This window comes from Podarcis pityusensis, assembly GCF_964106645.2.
Source record: "Podarcis pityusensis genome assembly, chromosome: 12".
In the NCBI taxonomy this organism is placed as follows: Eukaryota; Metazoa; Chordata; class Lepidosauria; order Squamata; family Lacertidae; genus Podarcis; species Podarcis pityusensis.
In genome coordinates, this window is record NC_138037.1 from 30983478 (window position 1) to 31010727 (window position 27250).

A 27250-nucleotide genomic window follows, 5' to 3' on the forward strand; every position below is an offset into this window, starting at 1 on the left:
ACTTGACGAAGGTGTTTAAGATGCGTGTGACTGTTCTGCCAGGCTAGTTTGGTTCTTTGACATGTCTCAGGCGCAGCTCCAGTTAAAATGCTACTGTAAATTCCTGGAGCAAACCATTGTAATGTGCCTGCAATTTGCTGAGAGGAATGGTTTTATTATGTACACATAAACGTTTTGAAGAGCAAAATATTTCTTTGGAAGCTGAATGCTTGGCTATTTCGTGAGCACAAATCATTCCAGATGGATGGTGTCAAGAATGCCATAACTAAGTCCATGGGGATTTCTGTTTGTGAGTGAAGGTGACTTTCTCTGCAGAAATATTTCCTTCTCTGAAATATTGGCAAGTCCACTCTGTTTTCTGACTTGCCTCTACTGATCTCCAAAGCACTGCAGCTGCTTCTTAACATTATTTCTATACAACCCTCTCACTGAAGATCACGGGGCAGTTTACCACATAAAAATACAAAATGAAAACACAAAGTACATAAAAAACCCAAACCAATAACCCTCCGCCCTGCTCCCACAAACACATTTAAAAAACCATAAATTGTTTAATCAACCAAAGGCCTGGATACAGAGAAATGTTTTCATATATATAATGAAGGCACCAGGGGAGACCGCCTGGGGAGAGCATTCCACAAACAGGGAGGCACCACAAAAAGGCCTGTCATCATGTTATCACCCTCTGGACCTCTTGTGGAGGAGGTACATGAAGAAGGGCCTCAGATGATGATCACAGGGTCTAGGGCCATTCATATGGGGAGAGGTGGCCCTTCAGGTATTGCAATCCTGAGCCGTTTATGGGGACACAGTGGGGCAATGTTCTGTGGGGACCTGTACCAGCCAGGAGGAAGGGGGAGCTTCAGAGGCACGGGAAGCTTCAGAGCTGGAGGAAGAGGCAGGCCAGTGCAGTTAAGGGCCGGGTGCTTTCCCACTCTCCCCTGCACCACTGTCTCCCAGAACCAGGAGAGAACTGAAGTGGGAAGAGCAGAAGCAGCTTCCAAGCAGGCGTAGTCTCTAGCTATGTGTGTGCAGCCCAGAGGAGGAATGTACATAAACTGCTGGAGGGAGAGTAGTCCCCAGTTGTTGCAATTTCTCCTTATGGCGCGGACCTGGGAATTGCTACCTAGACGCTAGATTGGTGTGGGTTAGTGTCCAGAGCTGTAGAAGCGACTGTGTTACCTTTGACAATAAAGAGTTACATCTCGGACATATACATTCCTTTGGTTAGGAGACGTCCTCAACACATACCCCTTCTTCAGTGAAGTCATTATCCACAATGGCTACAATAAAAGAAGAATTCAGATAGACAGTACTGCCTTAAGGTTCTGAAACTAAGGCAGTAATGCCTGTTTGAATTCCTATTTAATATTGGCAGCAAACATGGCAGTCTCTTTCTGATCAAATTTTTGTGGCACTGGCCACCTACCTGTATACAAGGCTTATGTCAAAATCAACCTAGAGCTCAAACATTATTCTAACTTAGCTCAGTATGCAATAAAAGCAACTAATACCCATTTGTTTAAAAAATGCACATACCCTTTTTGGCTTGTTGGTCATCACAGCTTTCAAAGGTACATGGCCCCCAAGCAGACCAGGCTGATACCTCACACTCTATGGGGCACGGAATATGGCACAATTGCGTTGTGCTAGGTGTTGGCCCTGTGCACAGTTTGTAGTCCACTGGCTTAGATGCTATAGGGAAGAAAAAGACAGCACAATGGGGTTCTTTGTTTTTATTTCACACATGAATGAAGCTTTGCTGCAAGTCAACACTGCTACCCATCAGAGAGTGCTTTCTCATCTCTTTAATTCGGTCTTCCTCAAGCTGGTGCCCTCTAGTTTTTGAAATGGGGTGGCGGGGTGGTTAGAGCCCATGAAGCTGTACTAGAAGCTATACTAGAGCTAGTTCATATCCAAGACATGACATTTGGAAATCTCTGAAAATACTGCATAATTTCCAAGCATTCTGTTCTTCCATTCCATGCAACGAAAACACAGCTGCGCCATAAGCAATGACACCACTTTCAAAAGGCTATTTCAGACCACACTGTTAAAGAAAAGGAGGTTTGAATAGGTATACATATGCTGTGTAGTTTCTCAAACTCCTCTTTCCTGCAAGAGGGGAAAATGACAGAGCGTGTTCTCCCTAGCAGAGAGCACGTGTTGCGGTTGGGAACAGGCCACCCTCCAGTGACTAGGCAAATTTAGTTGAATCCCGACCATTTAAATGGTTAAACTGGGTTGCTGGGGTGTTTTGATTGTTGCCAATTCGGAGGAGGGGTCAGAGTCTATATATACAGGGGCCAGACGTTGGCACGGCCTCTTGGCCGTTTTGCATCGGATCACATGGAGCACTTGGACAATCTTCTCATTGTCTGGTTACATTTCTTTATTTCTTTATTTTCCCCTTCTTTTTAATCCTCTCTAGTCCCTTAAATAATTTAATTCCCCCCTTTTTCCTGTTCAATTTCCCACCCCACCCCTTACCCTGCCCTGTAGGAAGATTCTCCCTGTATCTGTGGCTTGCCTTTCCCAATAGTGAGAGAGCCCCCGTTAGGGGCTTTCTTTCGCAAAAAGGTTTCCCCCATTTCTCTTGTTGAAATTGTGGGGCTAGTCAGGGCTGTTCCCAACTTAGCTGGTATCACTTTCGTTTATAGTATCCCCGAAGGTTGGCTTTATGGCTCTCTGTGCCTCCAAGGACTATGAGCACTCTGTATATGCTCTTGAACTATGCTGTTTCTGAACAAGTTTATTTTCTTTAAGTTTGTTTTGCCCTGATAGTGGCGACTGCCATTTTAGAGATGAGCCATTGTGGCTTAGTGGCTAAAGTGCAGGACTAGGACCTGGGAGACAGGGTTCATATACCCCTCTTAGCCATTGTTATAACAAAACAAAACAAACTGCTCCTTATGGGCTATTCTGTTGCTGGGTAGTTCGGCCCATTTGTGATAAAAGAACTTTGGGTTTCTTGAAGGGGTGCTTCCCTCTAAAAGGGCAAGCAGGGGTACCTGGACAAGCTGTGGGCTAGCTCAACTCTGCTATTTCACTGGAAACATTTATGCCTGGCCTAGCAGGTGATCCTAGGGCTTTGCCCTAGAATTCGATGGCCTGGAAGCGTTTCCGGCCTCAATAGTGTCCCCATGTGGTCCATGAAGCATTGGTTTCACTGGGTCAGCGGATAGTGCCGGTAATGCCTCGGTTGCAGGATTGGTCCCTGTATGGGACAGCTGCATGCTCCCCCATTGCTCTACCTGGACACTTAAGTCCTTTTGGTGGTTACCTCACTGCGAGGGATGTAACGGGCGCCATGTTTGCAATATGCAACTGGGAGAAAGCACCTTTGCGTGCGTTGCAGAGCACGGCGCTGCACGGGCTGCAATTGCATTGCATTGCTAGGAGATTTGCAGTTGCATTGCACGGAGGGTGTGTGCATTGCATGGAGGGTGTGTGTGCATTGCACGGAGTGTGTAGTTGCATTGCACGGAGTTTGTTGTCGCATTGAACAGAGGGTGTGCAGTGCACGGAGTGTGTAGTTGCATTGCATGGAGTGTAGTTGCATTGCATGAAGGGTGTGTGCATTGCAGGGAGTGTGTAGCTGCATTGCATGGAGGGTGTAGTTGTATTGCACAGAGTGTGTTGTTTTGTTTTGTTTTTGCATTGCACGCAGTGTGTGTGCATTGCACGGAATATGTAGTTGCATTGAACAGAGGGTGTGCAGTGCACGGAGTGTGTAGTTGCATTGCATGGAGTGTAGTTGCATTGCATGAAGGGTGTGTGCATTGCAGGGAGTGTGTTTTGCATTGCATGGGGTGTGTAGTTGCATTGCACAGAGGGTTTGTGTGTGCATTGCACGGAGTGTGTAGTTGCATTGCACAGAGCGTGCTTTTTGCATTGCACGGAGTGTGTAGTTGCATTGCATGGAGAGTGTGTGCACTGCACGGAGTGTGTTTTTTGCATTGCACAGAGTGTGTGTCTGAAAAGGAAGCTGGCTTGGCGGCAGCTTGGTTGGGACTTCTTTAGGGGTTCTGGCCAGCATCGGCCCTGTAAATTTACATATCATGATGGCAGCACAAGATGCCCCCTGCCCAAGCGGGGGCTGGAAGCTGGCAAGCAATAGCTCAATACCTTTTGCCCATATTCCCATTTTATTTAGGGATCCAGTTGGATATCGTTGCTAAAACATACCACTTGGCTATGGAGAAGCTGTCTGCCTTGAAGGAAGTTAATTTGTAATACTTCCTCTGTAGCAAGTGATGCTTCACCAGATCCGATCTTGCTGGGTCACTTAACTAATCTTCCCACTAGGCCAGGCTAGATTTCACCCCTCCCATATCCAAGAATCTCCTGAGGAGTCTGCTCATTCTCCAGAGAGGAGGAGGCGTGTTCTGGTCTCTACTTATTCTGCTCCAGCACCAAGTCAGTCAGTCAGTCAGTGTCGGAGAGGGAGAGAGACTGAGTGTTAGAGATCATGTGTAGAGATAAGGTTGCTGCTAAGGGCAGCTGCAGACACTCAGTGCAGTGCAGCATTTATTTATACTTAGACCTATTAAGCTCTGTATATAGTTTGTATAGTTGTAGATAGAATAAAGAAGATATTCTACAGAGCTGCTCTCCGAGTTGTTTATATACTCTGCTAGACTCTGCTGTACTCTGCTGTGCGACGACTGTCTTTTTGTTGGAGTGAATCCGGTGCTCACAACTCTAAGCTGTGAGTCCACAGCACTTTGACTTGTTCCTGTGCAGAAGGTGGTCTCTGGAAGTGCTACCCAGCTCGCCTAGCCCAGTTGGGGCTGAAGTGGATGAGTCCAGTTGGTGGCACTGGCTCAAGGGCGATGCTGACAGAGGTCCCCTTACCTTTGTGTATGCCTACCAAGTGTGGTGAAGGCAGATATCAGGCGATGGTAGCAATTCCTGAATGTATGCAATAGTAGTTCGCCATGGCAGGATACCTTGAACCCGCTCAGGGATTTTCAGGTTCATGCTGGTGCTGCTGGATCTTTGCCCTTTGGTTTTTATTTCAAGGGCTGCTGGTGTGCAAAGCCATGGCCTCAAGCCTGGTGTGGTGAGGCAATCATGTGACATAACTTTTCTTGAGTTTTCCCCATTGTAGTAGCAGTTCACGTGGCCCGAGGAGTTCAGTGACCATCGGATCTGCTTTTGGTCTGATAACCAGGTAGTGGTGAGCGTCTTGGCAAAACAGTCCTCATGCTGTAGCACAGTCTCTGCCCCTCCGCTCATGCTTTCGAGCTGCGCCACTTAAGGTTTAATATTGTGCTTTCTACTCTCCAAATTACGCTGACACTATCCGATTTTCAGATGAAGCGCTTCAGATTCTGGGCTCCAGACTCAGCTATTGCCAGACTTTTCCAGACCTGTGGCATTTTGACAACAATTAGTAATTTCAGAGAGCGGCAGCTTCCATTTCCCCTTCTGCTTTTACCTCTTATGGGAAGGCTTGGATGGATTTCTTAGCCTTAAGCTGGCAGTTCTCGGCCATTCAGAAGAATTGGCCCCCATCCTCTGAGCAGATCCTGCAGTATTTGGTCCACCTGCTGCAGATTGGGCATGCGGTTATAACTATCCGAATTCAGTCCGCTGCAATGTCTGTTACATTGAAGCTTTATTTTTCAGAGACCCTTGTATAAAGTTTGCAGTGCGCAGGGCCTTGGAAGGTTGGAATAGGCTCCAACCTCATAGGACAGTGGGCAGGAAGTCAGTCAATTTTTACCTATGCAGTATCTGCAACAAGTTAAAACTTGTCTGCGGGTTAAAGATCAAGGTGAGACTCCTTTCAGTAGTCCATTGCATTTTCGCACTGAGGGTTGGGAAAATGGTTGTTGGAGCCAGCACGGGGCTGAGAGTCTGGAGGCTTATTGCTTCAGGACTTTTCCTTATCCTTTGGAGCTTGTCATTAGAGTTGGTAACTCTAAAACAGACTTAGTGGGCAGGAGTGCCACAATCAGGCTTCCCGCCACAGGTGAGGAGGGCCCTTGCCCGGTTATGGATAACAGAATATTTGGCTTTTTATTCCCTGGGGGCTGGCCCGCTCCTAGTGCATGAAAATGGGTTCCCGTTAGCCCGGCATCAATGTGCTTACGTCGTGCACCAGTTATTACAGCCTGCGGCTTGCTTACCGCTGAACACTCCTCATTCCTTACGATTAGGTGCTGCTGCAAAGGCTGCACACTGGGGGCCTGTCAGTAGACAGGATTGTGAATACGGGTCATTGGAAGTCTGACGCTGACAAAGGTTATATCAGGAAGTGTCACAATGATGTCTGTGCTGATGCTTGTCTGTTATTTCCTCTTTTTTCATAGGAGCAGCTGTGCACATTTGAGCCACAGCATTGTACACTAGGCTGGCAAGCATGTTGACGAGTTTGGACTGGGGCGCCATCTCAGTCTTCCTGCCCATGTGAACATATACTGGATGTCCAGATGGGGAATGCTTTGGGAGGAGATCCTTCCTTTGGTGCGGTCGAGTGTGACCTGTGCAGGTCCTCCCGCAGTGCTGGTGGTACAGCTGGGCGAGAATGTTTGCGGTCTTCCTCCAGCATAAGTTTGCATTCCTGCATGCAAGAGGGCTTGGATTGAGTTGATGGCAGCTCTCCCTGGACTCAAAATAATTTAAGGCATTGGTTCAAGGTGGTTTGGAGGGGGGGTTGGAGCACCTGTCCCCTCCAATGCGCAAAGATGTTCTATTAAGGGAATCCAAGGATTCGCCATGCTTTTGTCGACCCCTTTTGAGGGGTAGGGCCATGCAAGAGTCCCTGGGAGCATTTGGGGTGAGCTTGAGTCTGATCCTGGTTCATTGCTCCCCCATGCTGTTTACTGGAACTGACGATATGGTGGGGCCCAGTCGTCAGTGCTGCCCTGCTGAGGTCAGGTGCAGCTAGTCGGGAACCAATGCCTAGACAAACTACCACCGAGCAGGCCAGAAAGCATGTTAATAAGGCGGTGGATAATAGAATAAAATAAATAAAGTAAATAAAATAACAAATAAAATAAAATAGGTCCTTGCTTTAGGTGGTTCTGTAATATTGCACCCTCCTAATTTTCTTCAAGGCTATTGCCCTCTTTAGGGCAGATGGGGTGCATCTTTCCCCTATGGGGAACGACACCTGGCGGGATGCGATTGCCTTGGGATTCATTGCTCCCCCACAATGTTTGCTGGTACTGACGATATGGTGGGGCCCAGTCGTCAGTGCTGCCCTGCTGAGGTCAGGTGCAGCTAGTTGGGAACCAATGCCTAGACAAACGTACCACCAAGAAGGCCGGAAAGCATGTTAATAAGGCAGTGGAAATAAAATACAGGTCGTTGGAAATCGAATGCATTCAAAGATTATGTTCGTTAACATTATTGGTGTCTTACAAATTTTGCTTGTTTTATCTTATTTATCAGGTTTAGCGGTGACCCGTGTTTGGATTGTGGGGCACAGTATCGTCCATTGGGCTGGCGTCGCAGCACGGCAATCTGGATTGGGTCCAGATTCCGGCTTTCCTCCACATATTCGCTTGTCTTGGCTGTCCAGACGTGGGATGCGCTGGTCGGAGTTCCTGCCAAGTATCCGGAGGCAGTTGCGCCTGGAGGGGCCGCCAGCTGCTATTGTGGTGCAGCTTGGTGAGAACGACCTGGTGCCCATGGACTGTTTGTCACTACGTGCTGCAATTTTGGGTGACCTGGAGACGCTGCGTGCAATGGTGCCGACAGCGAAAATTTTTTGGTCAAAGCTTTTGCAACGCTGCGTTTGGAAGGGCAGTCGTTGCCCGGCTGCCACTGAAAGGGCCAGAAAACGCATCAATTCTGCTGTGGTCAAAAAAGTTTTGGAGCTGGGTGGCGATGCAATTTCCCACCCCGAGATTCTTTTTGAGAGGCCATCCTTTTTCCGAGCTGATGGCATGCACCTTTCCGCTTCAGGGAATGAGGCTTGGATTGGTGCGGTGGTGACCAAGCTGAGGTCTTGGTTGGGGCTGTGAGTGGTTTGGCGGTGAGCTGAGGGCTCCATGGCGGTTAGGCATTGGTTAAATTGGTGCTTGGAGGGGTAAGTGCCTACCCCTCCAAATGATGCGAATGGGAATTCCGTTAAAGGAAATCCAGGGGCTTGCCATTCTTTCGTCCTTGTCCCCGGAGTCGGACTTGGGCCGTGCAAGCCCCACAGGAACATGAGGGTGAGAAGTAATGGTCTGGTGCCCAGCTTTATTTCTCACCCAATACTTGTTTCCCACGCTGGCTTCCGCTGGTGTCCGGAAGGCCAGCTCTGTCCCTGAGGGCAAGGACAGATAGTCATAACCAATGCCTAAGCAACCACTCACATTTTTGTATTGAATAAAGTTGTGGCCAAAATTATGCCAAAAACCTTAAACAAAAATTGATGTGTAAAGTGTGAATTATTGGGGGGCTACTGTGACTCAACACGCAACAGTGTGCTTTCTGTATGCTACAGCCAGACAGAATTATTAAACCAGTGGCCTATGAGGATCCCTTCCCCGGGTACATGCATGCAATGGCACAGGAAATAGAAGCAAAGTGTATCTCCTTAGGAAGCTTTCTATGACTCTTGAGATAGCAGGGAGCACATCACACAAACTAGTTAGAGACACTTAAGAAATAAGAATTGACTTGCTGGATTCTCCAATAATAGCCAGCCATAACCACCAGGGGCTCATAAACAGCACATAAGCTGTGGGATAACTCAATCACAAGTATACTGCCTCTGAACACCAAAGCTCCATTTTTAGCTTTAAAAAAAGAGAAGAAAAGCTGGTCCATGCTGTTTCCAGCCCAGTCTTGTGAATGGTGCATGCTATAGTGATATCTCCAGCCCAAACCATTGAGGATCATCTTGCACAATTTCACTGTATCAGATTTACAGAAGAGGATTGCATATATGGAGGAAGGTTATTTTAAATCTACCAACAAAGCTACTTCACTCTAGGAAATCCTTTATTCTAGTAACTGAGGCTGCAATGAAATTGCATAATTTATTACTCCACAAAGTGGCTCACAACATAAATACACAGCCAAATAAAACCATTTAAAATATTCATTTAGAACACTAAAACCTAATCCCAGCACAGAAATTAACAACACAGCCATGAAAAAGGAATTGCAGTAGACTTCAACATCACCTGCATTCTATACTCCTGGCATAGAAAACATTGATGGCCTTTAGAAAAAAGATGGTCTTTGTGGCCAACTGAGAAGAGGCCTGTCTAGAATCCAAAGGGATCAAATTTCACTGTGTGGCCACTGCCAAGAAGGTCCTTGTGATAACAACCAAAGGCTCTCCAAACCAGGAGTAGTCAGTGTGGTGTCCTACAGAGGTGGTTGGGTTACAAATCCCACTATTACTGACTATATTGGTCATGCTGGCTGGGGTTGATGGGAACTAAAGTCCAACAGCGTCTGGAAGGCACCCCAGCTGTGCACATGCAGGTGAAAGCAACCCCTTACTTTCTGAATTAAGGTTTATAAGCAATAGAACGTGTAAGTCATAATGTTTTGTACAGCACAGGAAGTAAAGGAGCCGCTAAATGCAGTAAAAGGAATATGAGAAATAAATTTCTAGTTTATCCGTATTGTTCCATGCATGCCAAAGTGTAATCAGTTATGCTCTTTTATCATTCTTTTTAATATCTTCAACGTTTTAATGTGAAAGCCCACAGCTTCAGAAACAGAGAAACTGGTTTGTTTGTTTTTAATAGAGCGGTGTGTCCTCTATACAGCCAACACACTTTTCTCAAACTGAAGAGCGAGTCCTTAGACGTGTTTCATTGAAATGTCAGACTGAAGGCCTCAATTACATACCTGTTATTTCAAAAGTGATTGATAGAAGTGGTGCAGCACTAGCCCTCGATGTGCTCTGTGACTGACTTTCTGAAATAGCAGGGACAAAGACCGCCATGAATACAAGAGAACGGAGGGTTTTTAATACAGCCTAAGACAGAACGAGCTGCTTAGAATAACAGAGCTTACACTGCAAGTATGGAGCATCTAACAGCTATAGTGGTTGAGTTTCCTTTGTTTGTTTGTCATTCCCTAGTTCAAACTGTGCTGATCGGCACAGACTGGCAGAGAAGTGGGAGGTAGGGGTGTGTGGTGTGTGTGTGTGTGTGTGTGTGTCCCTACGTGTATATGCAGGCCTGCCTGCCTGTACGTGTGTGAGGGAGACCAGGTGTGGGACGGTCACATCACCTTTTAATAATACATAGAAATCTCAATACAGTTTACCCCTGTGATGTCCTCCTGCCTCCTACAGCTTTATAAACATAAGCTCAACTTTCTCTCTTTACTAGCTGAACCTCTAGGGAAGGTTACTGAGACAGAGCAGTTCAATAGTCTCCAGTTCTCCTAACACATTCTAACAAGAATAGCTTTGATGTCAGCCTATACTAAGAAAAGATGTTACGCACTATTGAAATCCTGATCCCCTTTGGAAATTTGTTGCTGGCTTTATGAACGTCTTTCTTTATGCAAGACTTACTGTCACCATCTAAATGGTACAAACATTTTGATTCTTCCTCATTGACTGGTTGATTGCCCTGTTCTCTGAGATGGTCTGCATTATAAAAACTATGCACTTCCATCATTATTATTGGGTCAAAATATGTGTCACATGCAGAGCAAGAATGGTTTGATCCAAGTATCTGGATCAAAATCGGCACTTGCCTATCTAGCCTTCTCAAGTAACACCTCCGTGTGCACAGACCGTGTTCTGGGTTTCTAAAACATCATTCTTATTTGAAACAAGCTAAGGACACCTCTGTGGCTGTATTTCTTTAAAAGTCAATGTGTACAGCCTAATGCCATAATATATTGTGGGTGTTTCAGGTCGTTTGAAACTGTGGGCTAGGATGCATTTTATTCAAGTTTATTTGGGTTTTATGAATTGTTTTATACCATTAAAGAAGGAGTGGGAACTATATTGTTACATTCTACCATACAATTGCTTCACTTATTTAGACCATGTCACTTACTTAAAGATACAATCCACTGGTTAAGTTCTCCTGTGCAATTCCACAAGTGCAAATTATCAAGAGTTTTGTGAACTTGTAAAATTCCCATTTCAATGCTGGTATATACAGAGAAGGGAAAGTCTCTTTACAAGTTGCTAGAGAGAGATTAACCTGATAGAATGCTAATTCCATGACGGGGTGGTCTACGGAGCCTTTTTCTTTTGCAATCTCCATGCCCATGGAACATTTCTTAGATTTCATAAATATACTGTAACCTTCAGGCTGCCTTCATCAACCTGATGTACTCCAGATGTTTTGGACAAGGACTCTCATCACTCCCAACCAGCACATCAATGTGGGCTGGGGCTCTAGTCCAAAACTCTATGTGGAGCTACCTTGAAGATGGTCCAGAGGCTGCAGAATGCAGCTGCTAGGTTGGGAAGTGGGCAGCCCCGATGGGACCATGTGACACCAGTCCTGAAAGCTCTGTACTGGCTGCCAGTGACCTACTAGGCCCAATTCAAGGTGTTAGTACTAGCACATGAAATATTGGAGGTGAGGCTGTGGTGGTGCCGCCACTGGAGGCCACCCAGTTAGTGCCTTTTCAGTGGTGGTTCCCCAGTTGTAGAATGCCCTCCCCTAGTGTGGTGTGCCTGTCTCTAACATGATTAATTTTCAGGAGGAATATGAAAACATTCCTTTTTACCAAGCATTTGGCTGAAGAACGCTGTTCCTGGCAACCTTAAGATCATTGGGCAGGAGAATGTTTTTAACTGCTTTTAGAAAGTCTTGACCTGTAACTGCTTTCGGATACTTTTAACTGTAATTTCTTTTAGAATGTTTTAACTGTTTTAAAAAGTTTTTGCTGTGTTTCTGATGAAGGGGCAGCATATAAATTCATTCATTCAATAAATAAAACATCTGGAGAGGACAAGAGTGGCACAGGCAGCCTTAAGTTGTGGGAGGCATGCAAAAAAGAGGGAGATCATAGCAACACACTGTTAAATGGAACATTGCCCACTATAAATGAGAAGAGGGGTTGTGAGACTCAAGAGATTTTTCAGGTAATATAAGAAGGGAATGTAAAGATAAACTTTTCATTTAAATGAGAAATTGAGCTACTGAAGAACTACAAATGGATTTTGAAATAGAAATAGTTTTCATCCTAATGACAATTATCACTTGGCTGCTCTCATATATTTCACAAAGCTAGCATTGTCCTGGTCCCCCAATGCATATGGCTGCGGTAAACATCAGATACCACTGACCCCAAACAGTTTCTGGGTCACTAACCTGGAGCTGCATTACATGACAGAATTAACTGTTTTTGCTGGCAAGATCCTTTATGCATGGTGAAAGATCTTGAGGGCAATCAAATAAGTAGAGTGGGTAGAATTCAGTGACAAAGCACATACGTTGTATGTGTCCTATGCCAGCCCCAGTTCTCTGGTTAAAGGGTCTCAGGTAACAGGTGTATGAAGCACTGAGTTACAAGATATGCATCTTTGCTCACTGGATACTTGAAGCAGGTGGGTATTTGGTGCTGAACTAGCAATTCCTAACATTCAGTTGAGAAACAATGGCCAATTAAAGATAATAATAATAATAAAACTTCACATTTGTATACACTTCCAATTGATTCATGCACATTATGTGGTTTTCATCCTGACAATAACCCAGTAAAGTAAGTTACTCTCACCTGTGTTGCAGGTGAGGGGACATAAGGCTGAGAATGGGTTGCCTAAGGCCACCTAATGCATTAACAGCAACGATGAGAATCAAACCGGAGAGACTGCCTGATTTGTGGCCCAGTCTTGTAGTCATTATGCTCCACATTTCCATGAATGCCATAACTCAGAAAGCATTTATACCTTATAACTGAAATGTGATTTTAAGAGAACTGAAAACGGTAACATTGGAAGGTTTAACATTTATGCTAATTCATTCGTTATTGTTTCAAACATACCTTCTTTTTCCTTAAGGGTATTTAAATAGGAGAGGAGATTTTCATTAGCTTGCACACAATATACCTCCCGAACCTGAATCCCACCTCCACACAGAGCTGTTTGATTTCCTCGACGTTTATCCTGTTGGCTTAGTAAAGGGTCAATGCGACATTCTGTCCATTCTGTGGTTCTCCATCCATACCTGAATCAAATAAATTGCCAGTTGATGAAACTAGCAACTGAAACACACGATAAAGCAATCGGAGTTAACGTCATAAGCAAAGTGTCTTAACATTTTGGCTTTCATTATCAGCAGGGAAGCAAACCAAAGGTTTATTTTTTTAATTAGCTAAAATGGTTCAGATATAGACTACATTAGTTAAATTTAGGTCCCTTTAAAATCAGCAATACAAGCTAGCCATGGCTTAGGTCCCACTGGTTTCAATAGGAATGATGTGAAACTAAGTAAGGCTACAATCCTATACTGCTTACCTAGAGATCAAGGGGCATTAAGGCTATAGCACTATTAGTCTGGATGCAACCCAGCATTCAAGGTTAGAGAGGACTGCTTTATTTACACTAAATGACAGATAATTATTGAAAGAATGAATAGATTTATTTACGTATTACAACCAACAGGCAGATTGCTGCCTGAATGGAGGCAGAACAGAGTGCCTGGGTAAGCTGCCGCAACAATCTGAAACTAAAACAATGCAATGAAAACACAAGGAAATCCAAGATAAACACGTATATATTGAAAATGTTGCGTGCAGGGAAGGGAATTAGAAACTTTCAGTTTCCCTTTGATAAGAAACAGAAAAGTTTATCATGCATAGCTATAGCTTTTGCTCCCTATTCACTTCTGCTTCATATATATATATATATATATATATATATATATTCATTCCTTCATTGTCAAGATGATGGCGGTTTCTCTGGAATGCTCAGGCCTCCCTGCTGAGCAATGATGAATGATCAGAAGCTGTGAGCTTTCCAATCAGCCCAGTGCACAGAGAAAAAAGATCTGATACAGAGTTAAAAATCTCAATCAGCCTTATGAAGCGAAAGAAATGTCACAAGACGCTCTACTCAACCAGCGCTTTAAGCAGATATCAAGGGAACCATTTCTACAGGCCACGGGAGATGGAGAATGATATTTCTTTTCTTCCGAGAAGAATGACAATGCCCCACAATCAAAGACAGGAAAGCAAAATAACACAACATCAAAAATAGCTTTGCTAAGGCCGCAATCCTGTACTATACACACTAACCAGGGAGTTTAAAGGGGCTTACTTCTGAGTAGGCATACATACTATTGCACTCTGCGACTCCTTCCCAGAAAATGAAAGAGAAGATTAAACGTGGGAGGAGGGGAGGGAACCCAGACAGTTCCCTATGTTCATGTGCTAATATTAATCTCAATTAGAAGCTGCACATTAAAGAAATCGTTTGAATCTAAACTGCTTACTGCCACGTCTTCTGGGCTCTAAGCAGGACTAATTTATTTACTGCTACTTTTAGATCTTTCCCCTACTGACCAGTTGCTGAAGACATCAGGATGCTCAAGGAATATTTATCAGCCTTGCACACAGAACGGGTCTTTTATCCCTCTGTGTGAGGAATACTTCAGAGACTGAGAATTTGCTGCAAAAAATATTCTGTGGAAAATACTGCTCTTGTCCAGCAATTACATTGATTTACTCCCAAAATGAAACTCTGGTGCCAGCTTGCTGAGACGGATACCAGTTGGCAATACATTGAAGATAAGGCAACTAATGCCCCTCTCCAATATAAAAACTGGAATGTCTTTCTAAATTATGGGCATACTCATTTCCTAGAGCCAGTGGATATCCCTATCTATGTCTAATACACAATAAAGTGTGTGTGTTTGTGTGTGTGTGTGTGTGTGTGTGTGCGCGCGCGTGCGCGTGCGCATAAAAACATGGCTGTTGATTATCACTGAACTGCAGTGATGTTCCACTGGTGAAATTCTGTGTTACACACCATTGGAAACATGATCTTGAGTACTTTTGGTTCACTGGCTTCATCCATTACACAGCGTAGTATATTTTTTAGATACCTCCATAACAATAACCTCATGGTGTTTGCTCTTAAGTTTTAATTTAACTTCAGCTTTTAAAACTCTTCCTGCCCCACTACAGTAAACACATTATGAACCAGAATTACATTTGAAAGCGAACTCTTGCAAGGACTATTCAAAAATTTTGCAAGAATGAACTAGAGCCCACAAGAAGGGTGATCACAATATTGCGAAACTACTGATTTCCAAGAATGACAAAGAACGCTTTTAAGGTGGCAGGCCCAAAGGAACCTCTTTTTCGTCTATTTACCAGGACCCAAAATGGTTTTATCGTACATAATTCAAGATGCATTTGGAGGTGGCCAAAAAAAGCTCTTCTCCAAGTGCTGCTATCACCACAACTGCTGGCAACAGCAATTCCTTGAAAAACCAGAATCTCCTTCCCAGGGTTAAAAAAATAAAATAGCTGAAGTCATTTTACCCATTCCTTATAAAATGTTGGAATCCTTGTAAATTCTTGTAAATACCCTACATGTGAATGTGGTAGCTCTGTTTTGGATAACTGTAATATTTGCTTCCTTTCACCCTAAAAGAATGAGCTTGACTGACCAACTAAGGTATGGGGCCTTCTATTCTGTACCGAACACTTAAGCACACCCCAGTAGAAAACCAGAAACTATTTCCATATTAGTTGAAGCAAGCCTGATACATGTTAGTCTGGTGGCATAGAAGCTTCAGTAGTATTGTTCCTTCCCGCACCAATGGGTAATGGGAGAAGGCAAGGGCTATGTGACTGGAGCTCACACTGGAGCTCTGACCCATGCAGAAAGAAAGGGCTCCTTCCATTACTATTTAACTGAAATGTAACCCTGGGCTTCACACATCACCCCACTAATGCAAAATAGAGGGCCCCTGCAGCAGCTCCCAGGCTGCAAGAATAACATTAGTCCCAGGCATACCCATTGCTGAAGGTCTAGGGACATGTCAATACTTACGTGATACACGGAGCCACCCCATCTCCTTGAGACGTGCACTGTTCCATTTCTTCTAGCTCTGGACACTCGTTTTCACTGCCAATAGGAAACTGCTTAATGGTCCGTGTTCTTGTACGATTTCCTTTAGGGGATGTCAAATCAAAGCATGTTTTGGAACATGGACTCCATTCAGACCATTCTGACACCTGGCATTCCTTAGTGATCACACAGGACTGGAAGGTAATTGGTAGCGTCTCTTGTTGGCAAAAGCTGTAAAAGAGCATTAAGGTATTCAGAAAATGTATGCATTTATTATTTTTTATGACTGCATGATACACACTGCACAATAAAATGTGCCTTCTTATACCCATATATTCTGGGATGTGATTTCTACTTCATGAAACAGACATTTCTGCACCTTTTTCTAGAAATTTAGATGACCAAGAATTAGAGGAGAGGCTTCTTTAATCTGTTTGTAATAAGATAACTAACTTGTTAATACTTTAGATTATTTATGCTGGATCCAATAGGAAAGATTGTATTAAGAGCCATATTAAATTACAGTAATGAGCGAGTCAGAATGTAGTTATTTCTAAAATTATAATTGCCAAGCTGATAATTAAAAGTGTGTGTATGTATAGCAATGTGCCTTTAACTATGTATCTGTGGCAATTCATTTCCAATTAAGAAAAGTCATCTTAGTACACTGCCTAATTGATGTCAACAAATGGTTTACAATTCTATTAGCTTTTTATATGGGGCAGAGCTGATTAATATTCTCATTTGAAATACAGTTAATTTTTACATCCATGGCATAAAATACTTGTAAGCAGTTTCATCCCTCATAGTTGACCTACTGCCAATATTCAGAGACATTAGGTCCCATCCCTTCTAGAAGTGGATGGGTAGGCAAAACTTCTCCACCTTCTAGAAGAGGCACATTTCATGTTCAGCATGGGAGGAAGAAGGCCCCTGGTCAACAACTGTCTGCAGCTGGGTAGAATCACAAGGGCAGATTAGATCAGAGGCCATGTCACTTCCTGTATGCAGTGTGAAAGGAAGCCGAATTTGGGAAAGAGCCAACATTTAATTAATTCATTCATTAATTAGTTTTTGCTTATCCACCAGCCACTATGGAGGACATTTCTACTTTCCTTTCCTCAGGAAACTGGGTAGCTGCCAGCTGATGGAAAGGAATTGTACTAAATCTCTTGGCTGCCAAATGCAGCAGCCTAAGTCCTTTTTTTTGTTTTCCTCTTAGCAAAAGTGTTCTTTCTTTATCTGCACATGGACCAGCTGATTAGATGATGGCTGCTGTCCTTTTCTTAACCCAATTATTGACTCCTGGGCACTTGGCAGAAATGACAGTGCGGAGGGGAAGCTAAGCAGAGAAAGGGCCTCCGATACCGCTTCCCAAACTAGAGGATGCTTAATGGGCTTGTGGGTCGGGGGAGCGGGGAGGAAGTGCCACCAAATGTAAGACCTGGAAAAGCCTCCCTTTGACAACACAGAGAAAGGGTATTGTGATAGGGCACAGAGGCCAATATCCAATGGGGATTGCTTCTAGCCCCACCCCGGGTTGTTAGTTATTAGGTAGTGCAAGCAGTTCATGCTGTCCTTTGCCTTTAAATTGCTTTTCCTCTCACTATTGCGCAACATATGGGCTGGGTCTCCTGTGTCATCCTTTGTCTCTCTCTCTTTCTTATTGGCTCTCCATTGTGGATGGTATTACACTTCAGTGTGATATGCTTAACTGACATTAAGGCCTATCACTAGAAATGCACAAAATGTTAACTGTCAATCACTAGTCAAATGAGATTAATTTTTTTAGGGCGGGGGGAAGCACCCATTATTGTTCCCTGCAGAAAAAAGTGGTGGTAATAGATACGCACAAATAGAGGCAACGATTTCTGACATATGAATAGTGCCAAATGAGCCTGCGTTCATCACACAAATATATTCCACAGTTCAGATAACCAACAGCTGCTATGACAGCTTCCTCACGCAGCAAGGACTGCAGAAATCACTGTGAATACACATAGAGTCTCATCCTTATAGCTATATGTGAAGTCAATCAATAATTGAGAGGCAAACGAAAAATTATTGTGGCGTCTTAGACCACATTCACCCCATACATTTAAAGCACTACGATACCACTTTAAATGGTCATGGCTTCCCTCAAAATAATTCTGTGAGCCGTAGTTTTTGTTAAGGGTACTGAGAATTACAATTCCCAGAGCTCCCTGGGAAGGAGAATTGACTGAACCACTCTGGAAATTGTAGCTCTAGGAAGGGAATAGGGGTCTCCCAACAACTCTCAGCATGATTAACAAACTATTATACCCAGAATTCCTTTGGGTATCATAGTACAGTGGTACCTCGGTTTAAGAACAGCCCTGTTTACAAACTATTTGGTTTACGAACTCCGCAAAACCAGACTGTTGATTTTGAAGGAAGAAAGAGATGAAAGAAATTGCAGAGTTCCTGCTATTAATTTCCTTGAGAATAGTTAAGGGGAATCCAGGAAGAATGCATTACAATCACTAGGGAACCCATTCTTATTTTATTACAAGCAGTGCTTTTTTCTGGGGGTACGCAGAGGTACGCATACCCCTAAACATTTTGTGAATCTAAGTTTGGTCTTATTGATGGGCAGTATTTCAATATGAGTAGGGAAATGCGAGTACCTGTAAACATTTTTTTAGAAAAAAGAACTGATTACAAACAATAGTATATACTGATGAAGAACACATTGTCACATTTGTCAAAACTGCTGTTATTTAATAGGGGGGGGGGACCCAAACTTATTTACTATTTATTTACATAACAGCATTTCACACTGCTTATAAGTTGATAAATATGTGTAAGAATCACAAATTGACACTCAAAAACTTTTCTTAGAGCTGCAGTCCTTGACTAGGGAGTATGCCCAATGGAACAGAATGGGACTTATCCTGCGTAAACATTCACATTTTACATTTTACCTTTTTGCTTTTGAAGGTACAGGGGTACCTCGGGTTACATACGCTTCAGGTTACATACGCTTCAGGTTACAGACTCCGCTAACCCAGAAATAGTGCTTCAGGTTAAGAACTTTGCTTCAGGATAAGAACAGAAATTTTGTTCCGGCGGCGTGGCGGCAGCAGCAGGAGGCCCCATTTGCTAAAGTGTGCTTCAGGTTAAGAACAGTTTCAGGTTAAGAACGGACCTCCGGAACAAATTAAGTTCTTAACCCGAGGTACCACTGTACTCAGACATGTAGCAGTTAGAGTAAGGAGGTGAAAAATGCTTTATATGTATTGTCATGTTGACTAATTGCAAAACTGGGGAGCATCTTGGTGGTAGGAGGGAGAATGAACAGGTGCAAACTGTTTGCCCCACATATGTCATTTTTTACAATCTCCACTGCTACCTAGCACCATATCCTCAGTATTTCCTGCCTGAAAAATTCTGCCTGAAATGAGGGCAACTATTGTGAAAAAGGCAGAGGATGTAGTTTCATGGAAACTTTTGCCATGCTATTCTCAAAGTTTGGGTATGGTAAATGTCATTTCACCTTTTTAAAAATCCAGATTCTGCACTATTCTAGCAATGAACTGAAGAACCAGAATGACCTATAGATCAGTGCTTGCTGGGGGAAGGGAGACATTATGCGCAGGAATGCATAGCAGAAGGCATAGCTGTACTTCATGTGGCGCTCACTTTAGAAAGTGTAAGTTTCCTAAATTGGCTCTAGATTCCCTACCAAGAAGTAAAATGCAAACATTAACTCCCAGCCTGCTTTTAGTGGTGGATGCAGCTTTTCACTTAACGTGAATACCATGGGGTGAATTGAGACAACGATAATTGCCTAGGGAGAAATTGAAGCTGATGGCAAGTGTCAAATATCACCATCAGGTAAAAGGCTGCAAGAATTATAGCATGTTGTAGACAGATAACCCAAGTCTGACTCTCAAAAACCCAAAGTGAAACTTACAGTGGTGAGTTAGCTCAAAAGGTTCCCATTGACCAAACCATGTGCTTCAATAATATATTAATGGAAATAATGTATGAATAATACATTATTCCCATTAACCAAACTCTGTGCTTCAAACCAATAAAGATACTAACATATATAATGGGAAAACTTGTACGGCAAGTCCAAACCATTTCATCCTGAGTTATGATGGATTACCATATGCAAAGGTGTCTGCATGGTGGTGAACACAGATACATATGCAAAAGGGTTAAAATGCTAATTTGAAAAGAAAAGTCTGTCCTAATAGAATTTTCCATTACTTGGTCTGCTTTCGGATGGCTAAATAGAAACTATACTGAGTGTTGTTCTGGAAATCCAACGTAAGGTCAAAGGAAGGGTAAGGGGTTTGCATCAACAAGTAGCAGAAACTGGATAGAGGATGACCTAAAAAACAGACTAAGAAAAGGTTTATCAAAATATGTCTTCAGGGCAACTGTCATTGAATTGTGGTCTCTTCTGTTTTGTGCTCTCCTGAAACCTATTAGGCTTCAGCTGCTTGTTTCAAAATACAGTGGTGCCTCGCAAGACGAAATTAATTCGTTCTGCGAGTTTTTTCGCCTTGCGAATTTTTCGTCTTGCGAAGCACGGTTTTAACGGTATTAACGGTTTTAAGAAAAAGGAAACAAACTCGCAAGACGTTTTCGTCATGCGAAGCAAGCCCATAGGGAAATTCGTCTTGTGAAGCAACTCAAAAAATGAAAAACTCTTTCGTCTTGCGAGTTTCTCGTCTTGCGAGGCATTCGTCTTGCAAGGTACCACTGTACTGGTTTTTAGCCATGGTCAGACTGCTCTCTACAGCAAATACTCCTGTGTCAGGGCTGATATTTAGAAGGAAAATATCATTTGCCACATCCACATGCAATGCCTCTCCTTCCCTCTTCTGCTGAGCACCAAGAGAAGCCAGGGAATATGTGGAAGGAGACCACTAAGCCAGTTTCTCTAAGCCAGTGTTTATCCAGTTTCCTGGGGGCTGTTACAGCTGTATGGAGCTCTTTCTGGGTGGAATGGTCTCCAAGCTGCTCCCATATAAGTGGTAACAAAAGGCTCAGGATTTTTATTTATTTTTTTTAAAAAAACAAAAACCTTCACTCTGTAGAGTACAGTGGTACCTCAGGTTACATACGCTTCAGGTTACAGACTCCGCTAACCCAGAAATAGTGCTTCAGGTTAAGAACTTTGCTTCAGGATGAGAACAGAAATCATGCTCCGGCGGCGCGGCAGCAGCAGGAGACCCCCATTAGCTAAAGTGGTGCTTCAGGTTAAGAACAGTTTCAGGTTAAGTATGGACCTCCGGAACAAATTAAGTACTTAACCTGAGGTACCACTGTACTCCCCTGGCTTAACTTCCCCTCACTCTCAACGGTATTGCCTTTTTATGCTGGAGCTTCTTGTCATTTTACCCTTTTTTTGGCATTTCCCCCCATTACTTTTTATTCCCAGCACACTAGAACTGTTAACATTTATTTTCCCCTACTTGATTTCCCTTTTGATTACATACTGACTCCTCCATTGTTCTGGAATGAATAACGTAACTAAATTCATCAGGGAGAATGCTGCCAACATAATCTCTGGGTACATGACAGAAATGAAACAATTGAATGCTGAGTTGTTATTTCCAGCTTTAAAATGAGAGGGGGTGGGGAACCCACCTCCTACATACAAAGAGCACAATAATTCCAGGTTAAATAAGTAACAGCAGCTTTCACACTAGTAATGCAAGACTGTTCGGCTGTAGACCATTAACTCTACATGATGAGGGGGTTCCACATTCCTGAGGGCTTGGGGGTTTCATATTCTGCAGCTGTCTAGGGAACTACTCTACGCTGTTTATTCCTTTATTGTGGGCAGCATTTCTCTGCTTTAATTCTCCTCCTTTTAGTGTCCTATATAACCTGAGCATTCATAAACATGATTTTCATTTTCCATCGGAAATTATTTTGTTTCAAAATTAAAAGGAAATAAAACGAATTACTTTTTTTCCCACTGAGTGCAGTCCACACTGCATATGTTTGGTCATTCAAGAGTATCTGTATGCTTTAAAGAAAAAGAAAAAAAATAACACAAAGTTCCATCTCTTTTGGCAGTAACCTGGTAATTTTAGTACCGGGTCCAGTACAGGGTCCAGCACTACCAAGCAGGGGTCATGAAGCACAGCTGTATTCCCCAGCCTGTGCTCCTTTCACAGCTCATAACTGGAATCCTGTACTGAAAGGTGTCCCATCTTAGAAGAAGCAAGATGGGGCCGGACAACACGGCTAGTTGTGGCGTAGTGCCGGAAACCATGAGTGGAAGCCCACAAATTCCAAATTTCAGCTCTTATCTCTGCCATAAACCTATTAGGCAAATATGAAATATGGAGATAATATTGGTCACCTTATGGGGTGGTTGTAAGATTTACACAGATAAAAAGTCCATAAAATGCTATGAACCTTCTAAGGCATTATATAAATGCTACGTATTAAGAAATACAAGGGAGGCTCATGAAATTGTGGAGAGGGTGGTTAGGAGTTTTGCCCCCATGTAGGCCTCCAGGATGTCTCTATACACATCTGGTGTGCAGGTTGAAACACTACCTGCCCGCAGACTGTCTCGCCAGAGTGGTGCATGCTCTAGTTATCTCCCGCTTGGATTACTGCAATGCGCTCTATGTGGGGCTACCTTTGAAGGTGACCCGGAAACTACAACTAATCCAGAATGCGGCAGCCAGACTGGTGTCTGAGAGTGGCTGCCAAGACCATATTACACCAGTCCTGAAAGACCTACATTGGCTCCCAGTATGTTTCTGAGCACAATTCAAAGTGTTGGTGCTACCTTTAAAGCCCTAAATGGCCTTGGCCCAGTATACCTGAAGGAGCATCTCCACCCCCATCGTTCAGCCCGGACACTGAGGTCCAGGTCCGAGGGCCTTCTGGCAGTTCCCTTCCTGCGAGAAGTGAGGTTACAGGGAACCAGGCAGAGGGTCTTCTTTGTAGGACCGCCCGCCCTGTGAAACGCCCTCCCGTCAGATGTCAAGGAAACAAACAACTAACTTTTAGAAGACAGCTGAAGGCAGCCTTGTTTAGTGAAGTTTTTAATGTTTGAAGTTTTATTCTGATTTTAGTGTTCTGTTGGGAGCCACCCAGAGTGGCTGGGGTAGCCCAGCCAGATGGGCAGGGTATTATTATTATTATTATTATTATTATTATTATTTGTTACAACTGCCAGATTCAGGAGACTTCATTCTCTCTCAATCCTTTTCTCAAAACTGGGATAAGAAAATCCACACCTGTGGCCAATTTTTGCCTTCACTCTCTGTTTAAATGGATCGCTGCAAGGTCTGTAATGAAAACAGACCATGCCTTCAGATACTCGCCTTGTCATATTGATCAGGCTGAAATATCCCTCAAACCAATCTGGAAAAAAGACTGGGCACCTTAATTACCAGAGGCAAGGGATGAAATACGTTCCAGTGCCACTTTCCGGGTATCAGCAAATGGATATATCGCAGCAGGTCAAAGGGAATGGTTTTACAAATACAGACATAACTGCTTCTGAGACTGGGCATTGCCATTCTTTGTTTTGCATTCCGACATTTGTATATGAAAGCTGCTTTGCACTGAGCCCCTATCTCTGGTCCACCTAGCTGAATATTGGCAACAACTCTCCAGCTTCTCTTTCCCAGTTCACCACCATCCCTGGAGAGAGAGAGGGCTTTGTTACCTGCAGCCAACGATCTATGCTACAGGATGTCCCTTTGTGCTCCAGCTAACACCTGGGACTGGCCCTGCCTCCCTCTGCACTGCTCCAGAGTGTGACTTAGGCTGCAACATCCACACCATATATTTAAAACACTATGATACCATTTTAAACAGCCATGGCTTCCACCAAAGAACTCTTGGGAGCTGCAGTTTGTCAAGGGTGCTGTAAGTCGTTGAGAGACTCCTATTATCAGGGAGCTGAGGGCTGTTAGAGGAGACCATTTTGAGGCTTGTTTGCTTGTTTGTTTTGCATTCAAGCAGCATATAATTTTTATGAAATAATAAATAAAATATTCCCATGCCAGAGCTACAATACCCAGATTTCTCTGAAACAAGGGATTGGTTGTTAAACTACTCTGAAAATTGTAGTTCTGGGAGGGGAATAGGAGTCTTCTAACAACTCTTAGCACCCTTAAGAAACTACAGCTCCTAGAAGTCTCTGGGGGAAGCCATGACTGTTTAAAGTGGTTTCATGGTGCTTTAAATGTATGGTGCAAATGTGGCCTAAGTCACATTCTTCAGCAGTGCAAAGGGAGGCAGGGAACAACCATTGATGCAAAGTATTTGATTTACCAATGAACTATAAACTGTCCCGTAACCAATGAGAAAACTGGCACATCTACTTATGTACTATTTAAAAATACCCTTAAGAGAATTATGTTTGAGACACAAGCACATTATTGCCATCCGTCATTCAGTGGGAGTAGAATCATAGAATTGTAGAGTTGGATGGGACCCCAAGGGCAATCTAGCCCAACGCTGTGAAATGCAGGAATCTCAGTATCTGACATATAAGGCCGAAACAAGAACAATTCCGAAATTCCGGGGAAATGCTGGCCCTTTTAAATCTGCTGGATTTGCACTGGCGTTCATAGAACCATATGAATGCTGCTTCAAAAGAAAACTTTGCCAGATGCTTCTATGAATGGACTAATGCTTTGTTCCTATGCATTAGTTTGCAGAGTCTTCTTGTGACCCGTTATCTTTCAGGTCATATGGGTTGCTATGCCCTGAAAGCTACAGCTTCATTAGATTTTAAGAAATGGTCTCAGTGGTAGAACATCTGCTTTGCATGCAGAAGGTCCCTGGTTCAATTGCCACCATCTCCAGGAGGATTAGGAATGCCCCGTTTGAGAGAGCTGTTGCCACTCAACGTCAACAGTACGGAGCTAGATGGACCAATGGTGTGACTTGGAAGCATAAGGCAGCTTCCTATGTTCCTACACTACTGTTCTGTGTCTCTGGCCACAATCTAGGTGAACATAACTCACAATGCAACTTCATTCCTGCTGTGCCATGCCCTATGTCCACTGCAGACGGCCAGTGATATGAGGCTGGGGGGAAGCACTGCACAGAACAATTGTGCCGCATCACACATAGTGTTTATCTAAAGACGAGGGAAAGAAACAAAGAGCAACAGCAACCTCGTGTCTCTCAAAACATCTGGTTGAGTCCTCTGTGGCTGGGTGATTCTGGTTCAGAGCAGTGACAGCATAAAGACATGGATGTTCCTTGAGCCCTGCGAACCTTGTATCAAGGGAGGCTTGTGAAAGAAAGCCCATTTGTACTTCCTCCGTGACAAGTGTCACAACATTTGCAAGGAGATGAGCATGAGTAATTTATTTTGCCCGTTTCATAATGTATATTGTTGTGAAGCCTCTCTTAGAACATTAGAGCATAGTGGATTGTTGTAAGCGAACAGCAAAACCTCTGTTACGCATTTCCAGTTTGAGAACTGACTGAATGGCCACTTTAAAAATGTTTTCCAATGGCACTCGATGCAAGTTAAATAAGTACAAAAGAATACCAAGTAGAGCAAAATAAAAAAGGGCAAGGATGCAATCTTTCAACATGCTGAGCACAAGAGTGCAGACTAAAATTTAAGGCTGCGTTTTAAACCCTACTAATCAGATGTTCAATTGAACACTGTGTTATCTCCAATCAACTGTGGGTAAGATTGATGGGTAAGCATTACAGTAAAGAGGAAAATGGGGCATGTAAATATATAAATCTCCACATCAAGTTCATGGGGCATTCATTTGAACATGAACGCTTATTCAAACTGAGCATGTAAAATCTTATCCAGATAACTGAAATTCTGATCTCACAGGAACGTTGGTTTTTCCCCATTTATAATTGAGGGTTTCACATATCCCCATTTGAAAATATATCTTCGCGAGAAGAAATGGCTAAGGAGTAAATCCTACACAAATCCAGAGGGAAGTCACTAAGACAGTTGGATGGTGCACTGTATGCCTCCTTTTGGCAACTCCTGCAGCCAAGCTGGTACCAAATGTATTGCTCTGTTTTCCTTTGTACCACATCAGTGAGGCCGAGAGGAGGGTCTTGTCATCTGGGCAGCCCAGGACCTCCATACTGACTGCCCAGGTCTGCACCCTGAAGAGGTCATTTCGGTGCTGCTAACACACCAAAAGCAACACAGGCAACAGCAGTTATGAGTATGAGGTCTCTGCAGCCACAGCAGGCGCTGTGATTCTCCAGCGGTTTGACTTCACCCCTGGAGGCACACTCCATTATCTTTCAAGACAGATGGATGCCGCCAACAATGACAACAACAACAACAATTTCCTTGCTCAAATTAGTAATGAAAAACAAAACTCTACCTCATTCACAAAAGTTAACTGAATGTATACCCAAACACGCTATAAGGAAAAGGGCGTGCAAAATTGGAAAAGACGATACTGAGAATTTTCTGCCCAGGTTTTGCACTTGTACTTTCAAGAATTCTAAGTGTAGCTTATTTTTCCACTCCCAATCATAGGAGCAAAACAAAGGCAGTGGGGGAGGGGTGGTATGTATATCTCAAAGTGCAACTTGTATGCTTTATTGCATAGAGAACATGATTACTGGGTCCAACATTTCAACTCTCACAGGGCCTCTATTCATTCTGCAATAAAGGCATGAAGGACACTTTGATTTATGTAGTTCACCATCTCTCTACCTTGTTGTGCAGATTTGTCTAGGGAATTTGGTCAAGTTGAGTTTGCATGATGGCCTTCCAAAACAATTTCCTCTTTAAGATCTGTAATTTGTATATCCGTTCTTAATTGACATTTCAAAACACTGCGACTTCTACTGAAGTGATTAGTCCGTTGTCCTATATGCTACAATGATTTACGGGTTTCAACTCTCTGCAGTTTGCATAGCATTCCACTGGCATTGTGCATCCTGGTCACTATCATTCTCATCTAAACCCTGGACACCAAATAAAATGTACAAGAGCCATACTTTAAATCGTGTAAAGGTTGAAGGGACAGCAACGCTGGTTTACCCACTACCGTTCTCCCACAGGTACTCACCCCCACCCCCAATTTCCCCTTTATCCACTCCCATTGGCCTTGATTCATGCATGGGCGGTTGCCACCAAGCTTTAAAAGGGGAGAACTTTAAAAAGAGATACACACAACCCCCCAATTTGTGCAGGAGCTGTGTCCGTGGTCCCTGTGCGTATCAGCAGAGTCCACATATGCCTGCGTTCACCCTGTTACACCCCGCCCCCATCCTGCCCTCTCCCAGGTCCAAAATGACCCGCACATCGATGGAACACACTCAAAA

At 43.5% G+C, this 27250-nt stretch overlaps 1 protein-coding gene across 4 annotated transcripts in view; it reads right to left on the reverse strand.

The window, feature by feature from the left end:
- The window catches only part of THSD7A (thrombospondin type 1 domain containing 7A), a 221815-nt gene that overhangs the window by 109595 nt on the left and 84970 nt on the right, over window positions 1–27250 (reverse strand). For 3 of the 4 annotated variants that reach the window (XM_080974552.1, XM_080974549.1, XM_080974551.1), the window contains exons 4-7: window positions 15941–16189; window positions 12925–13106; window positions 9811–9879; window positions 1540–1695 (exon numbers count right to left, since the gene is read on the reverse strand). In XM_080974552.1, the coding sequence (XP_080830678.1) occupies window positions 1540–1695; window positions 9811–9879; window positions 12925–13106; window positions 15941–16189 (656 nt within the window). The remainder of the gene's footprint in view (window positions 1–1539; window positions 1696–9810; window positions 9880–12924; window positions 13107–15940; window positions 16190–27250) is intronic. The other variant, XM_080974550.1, reaches the window with a different exon arrangement.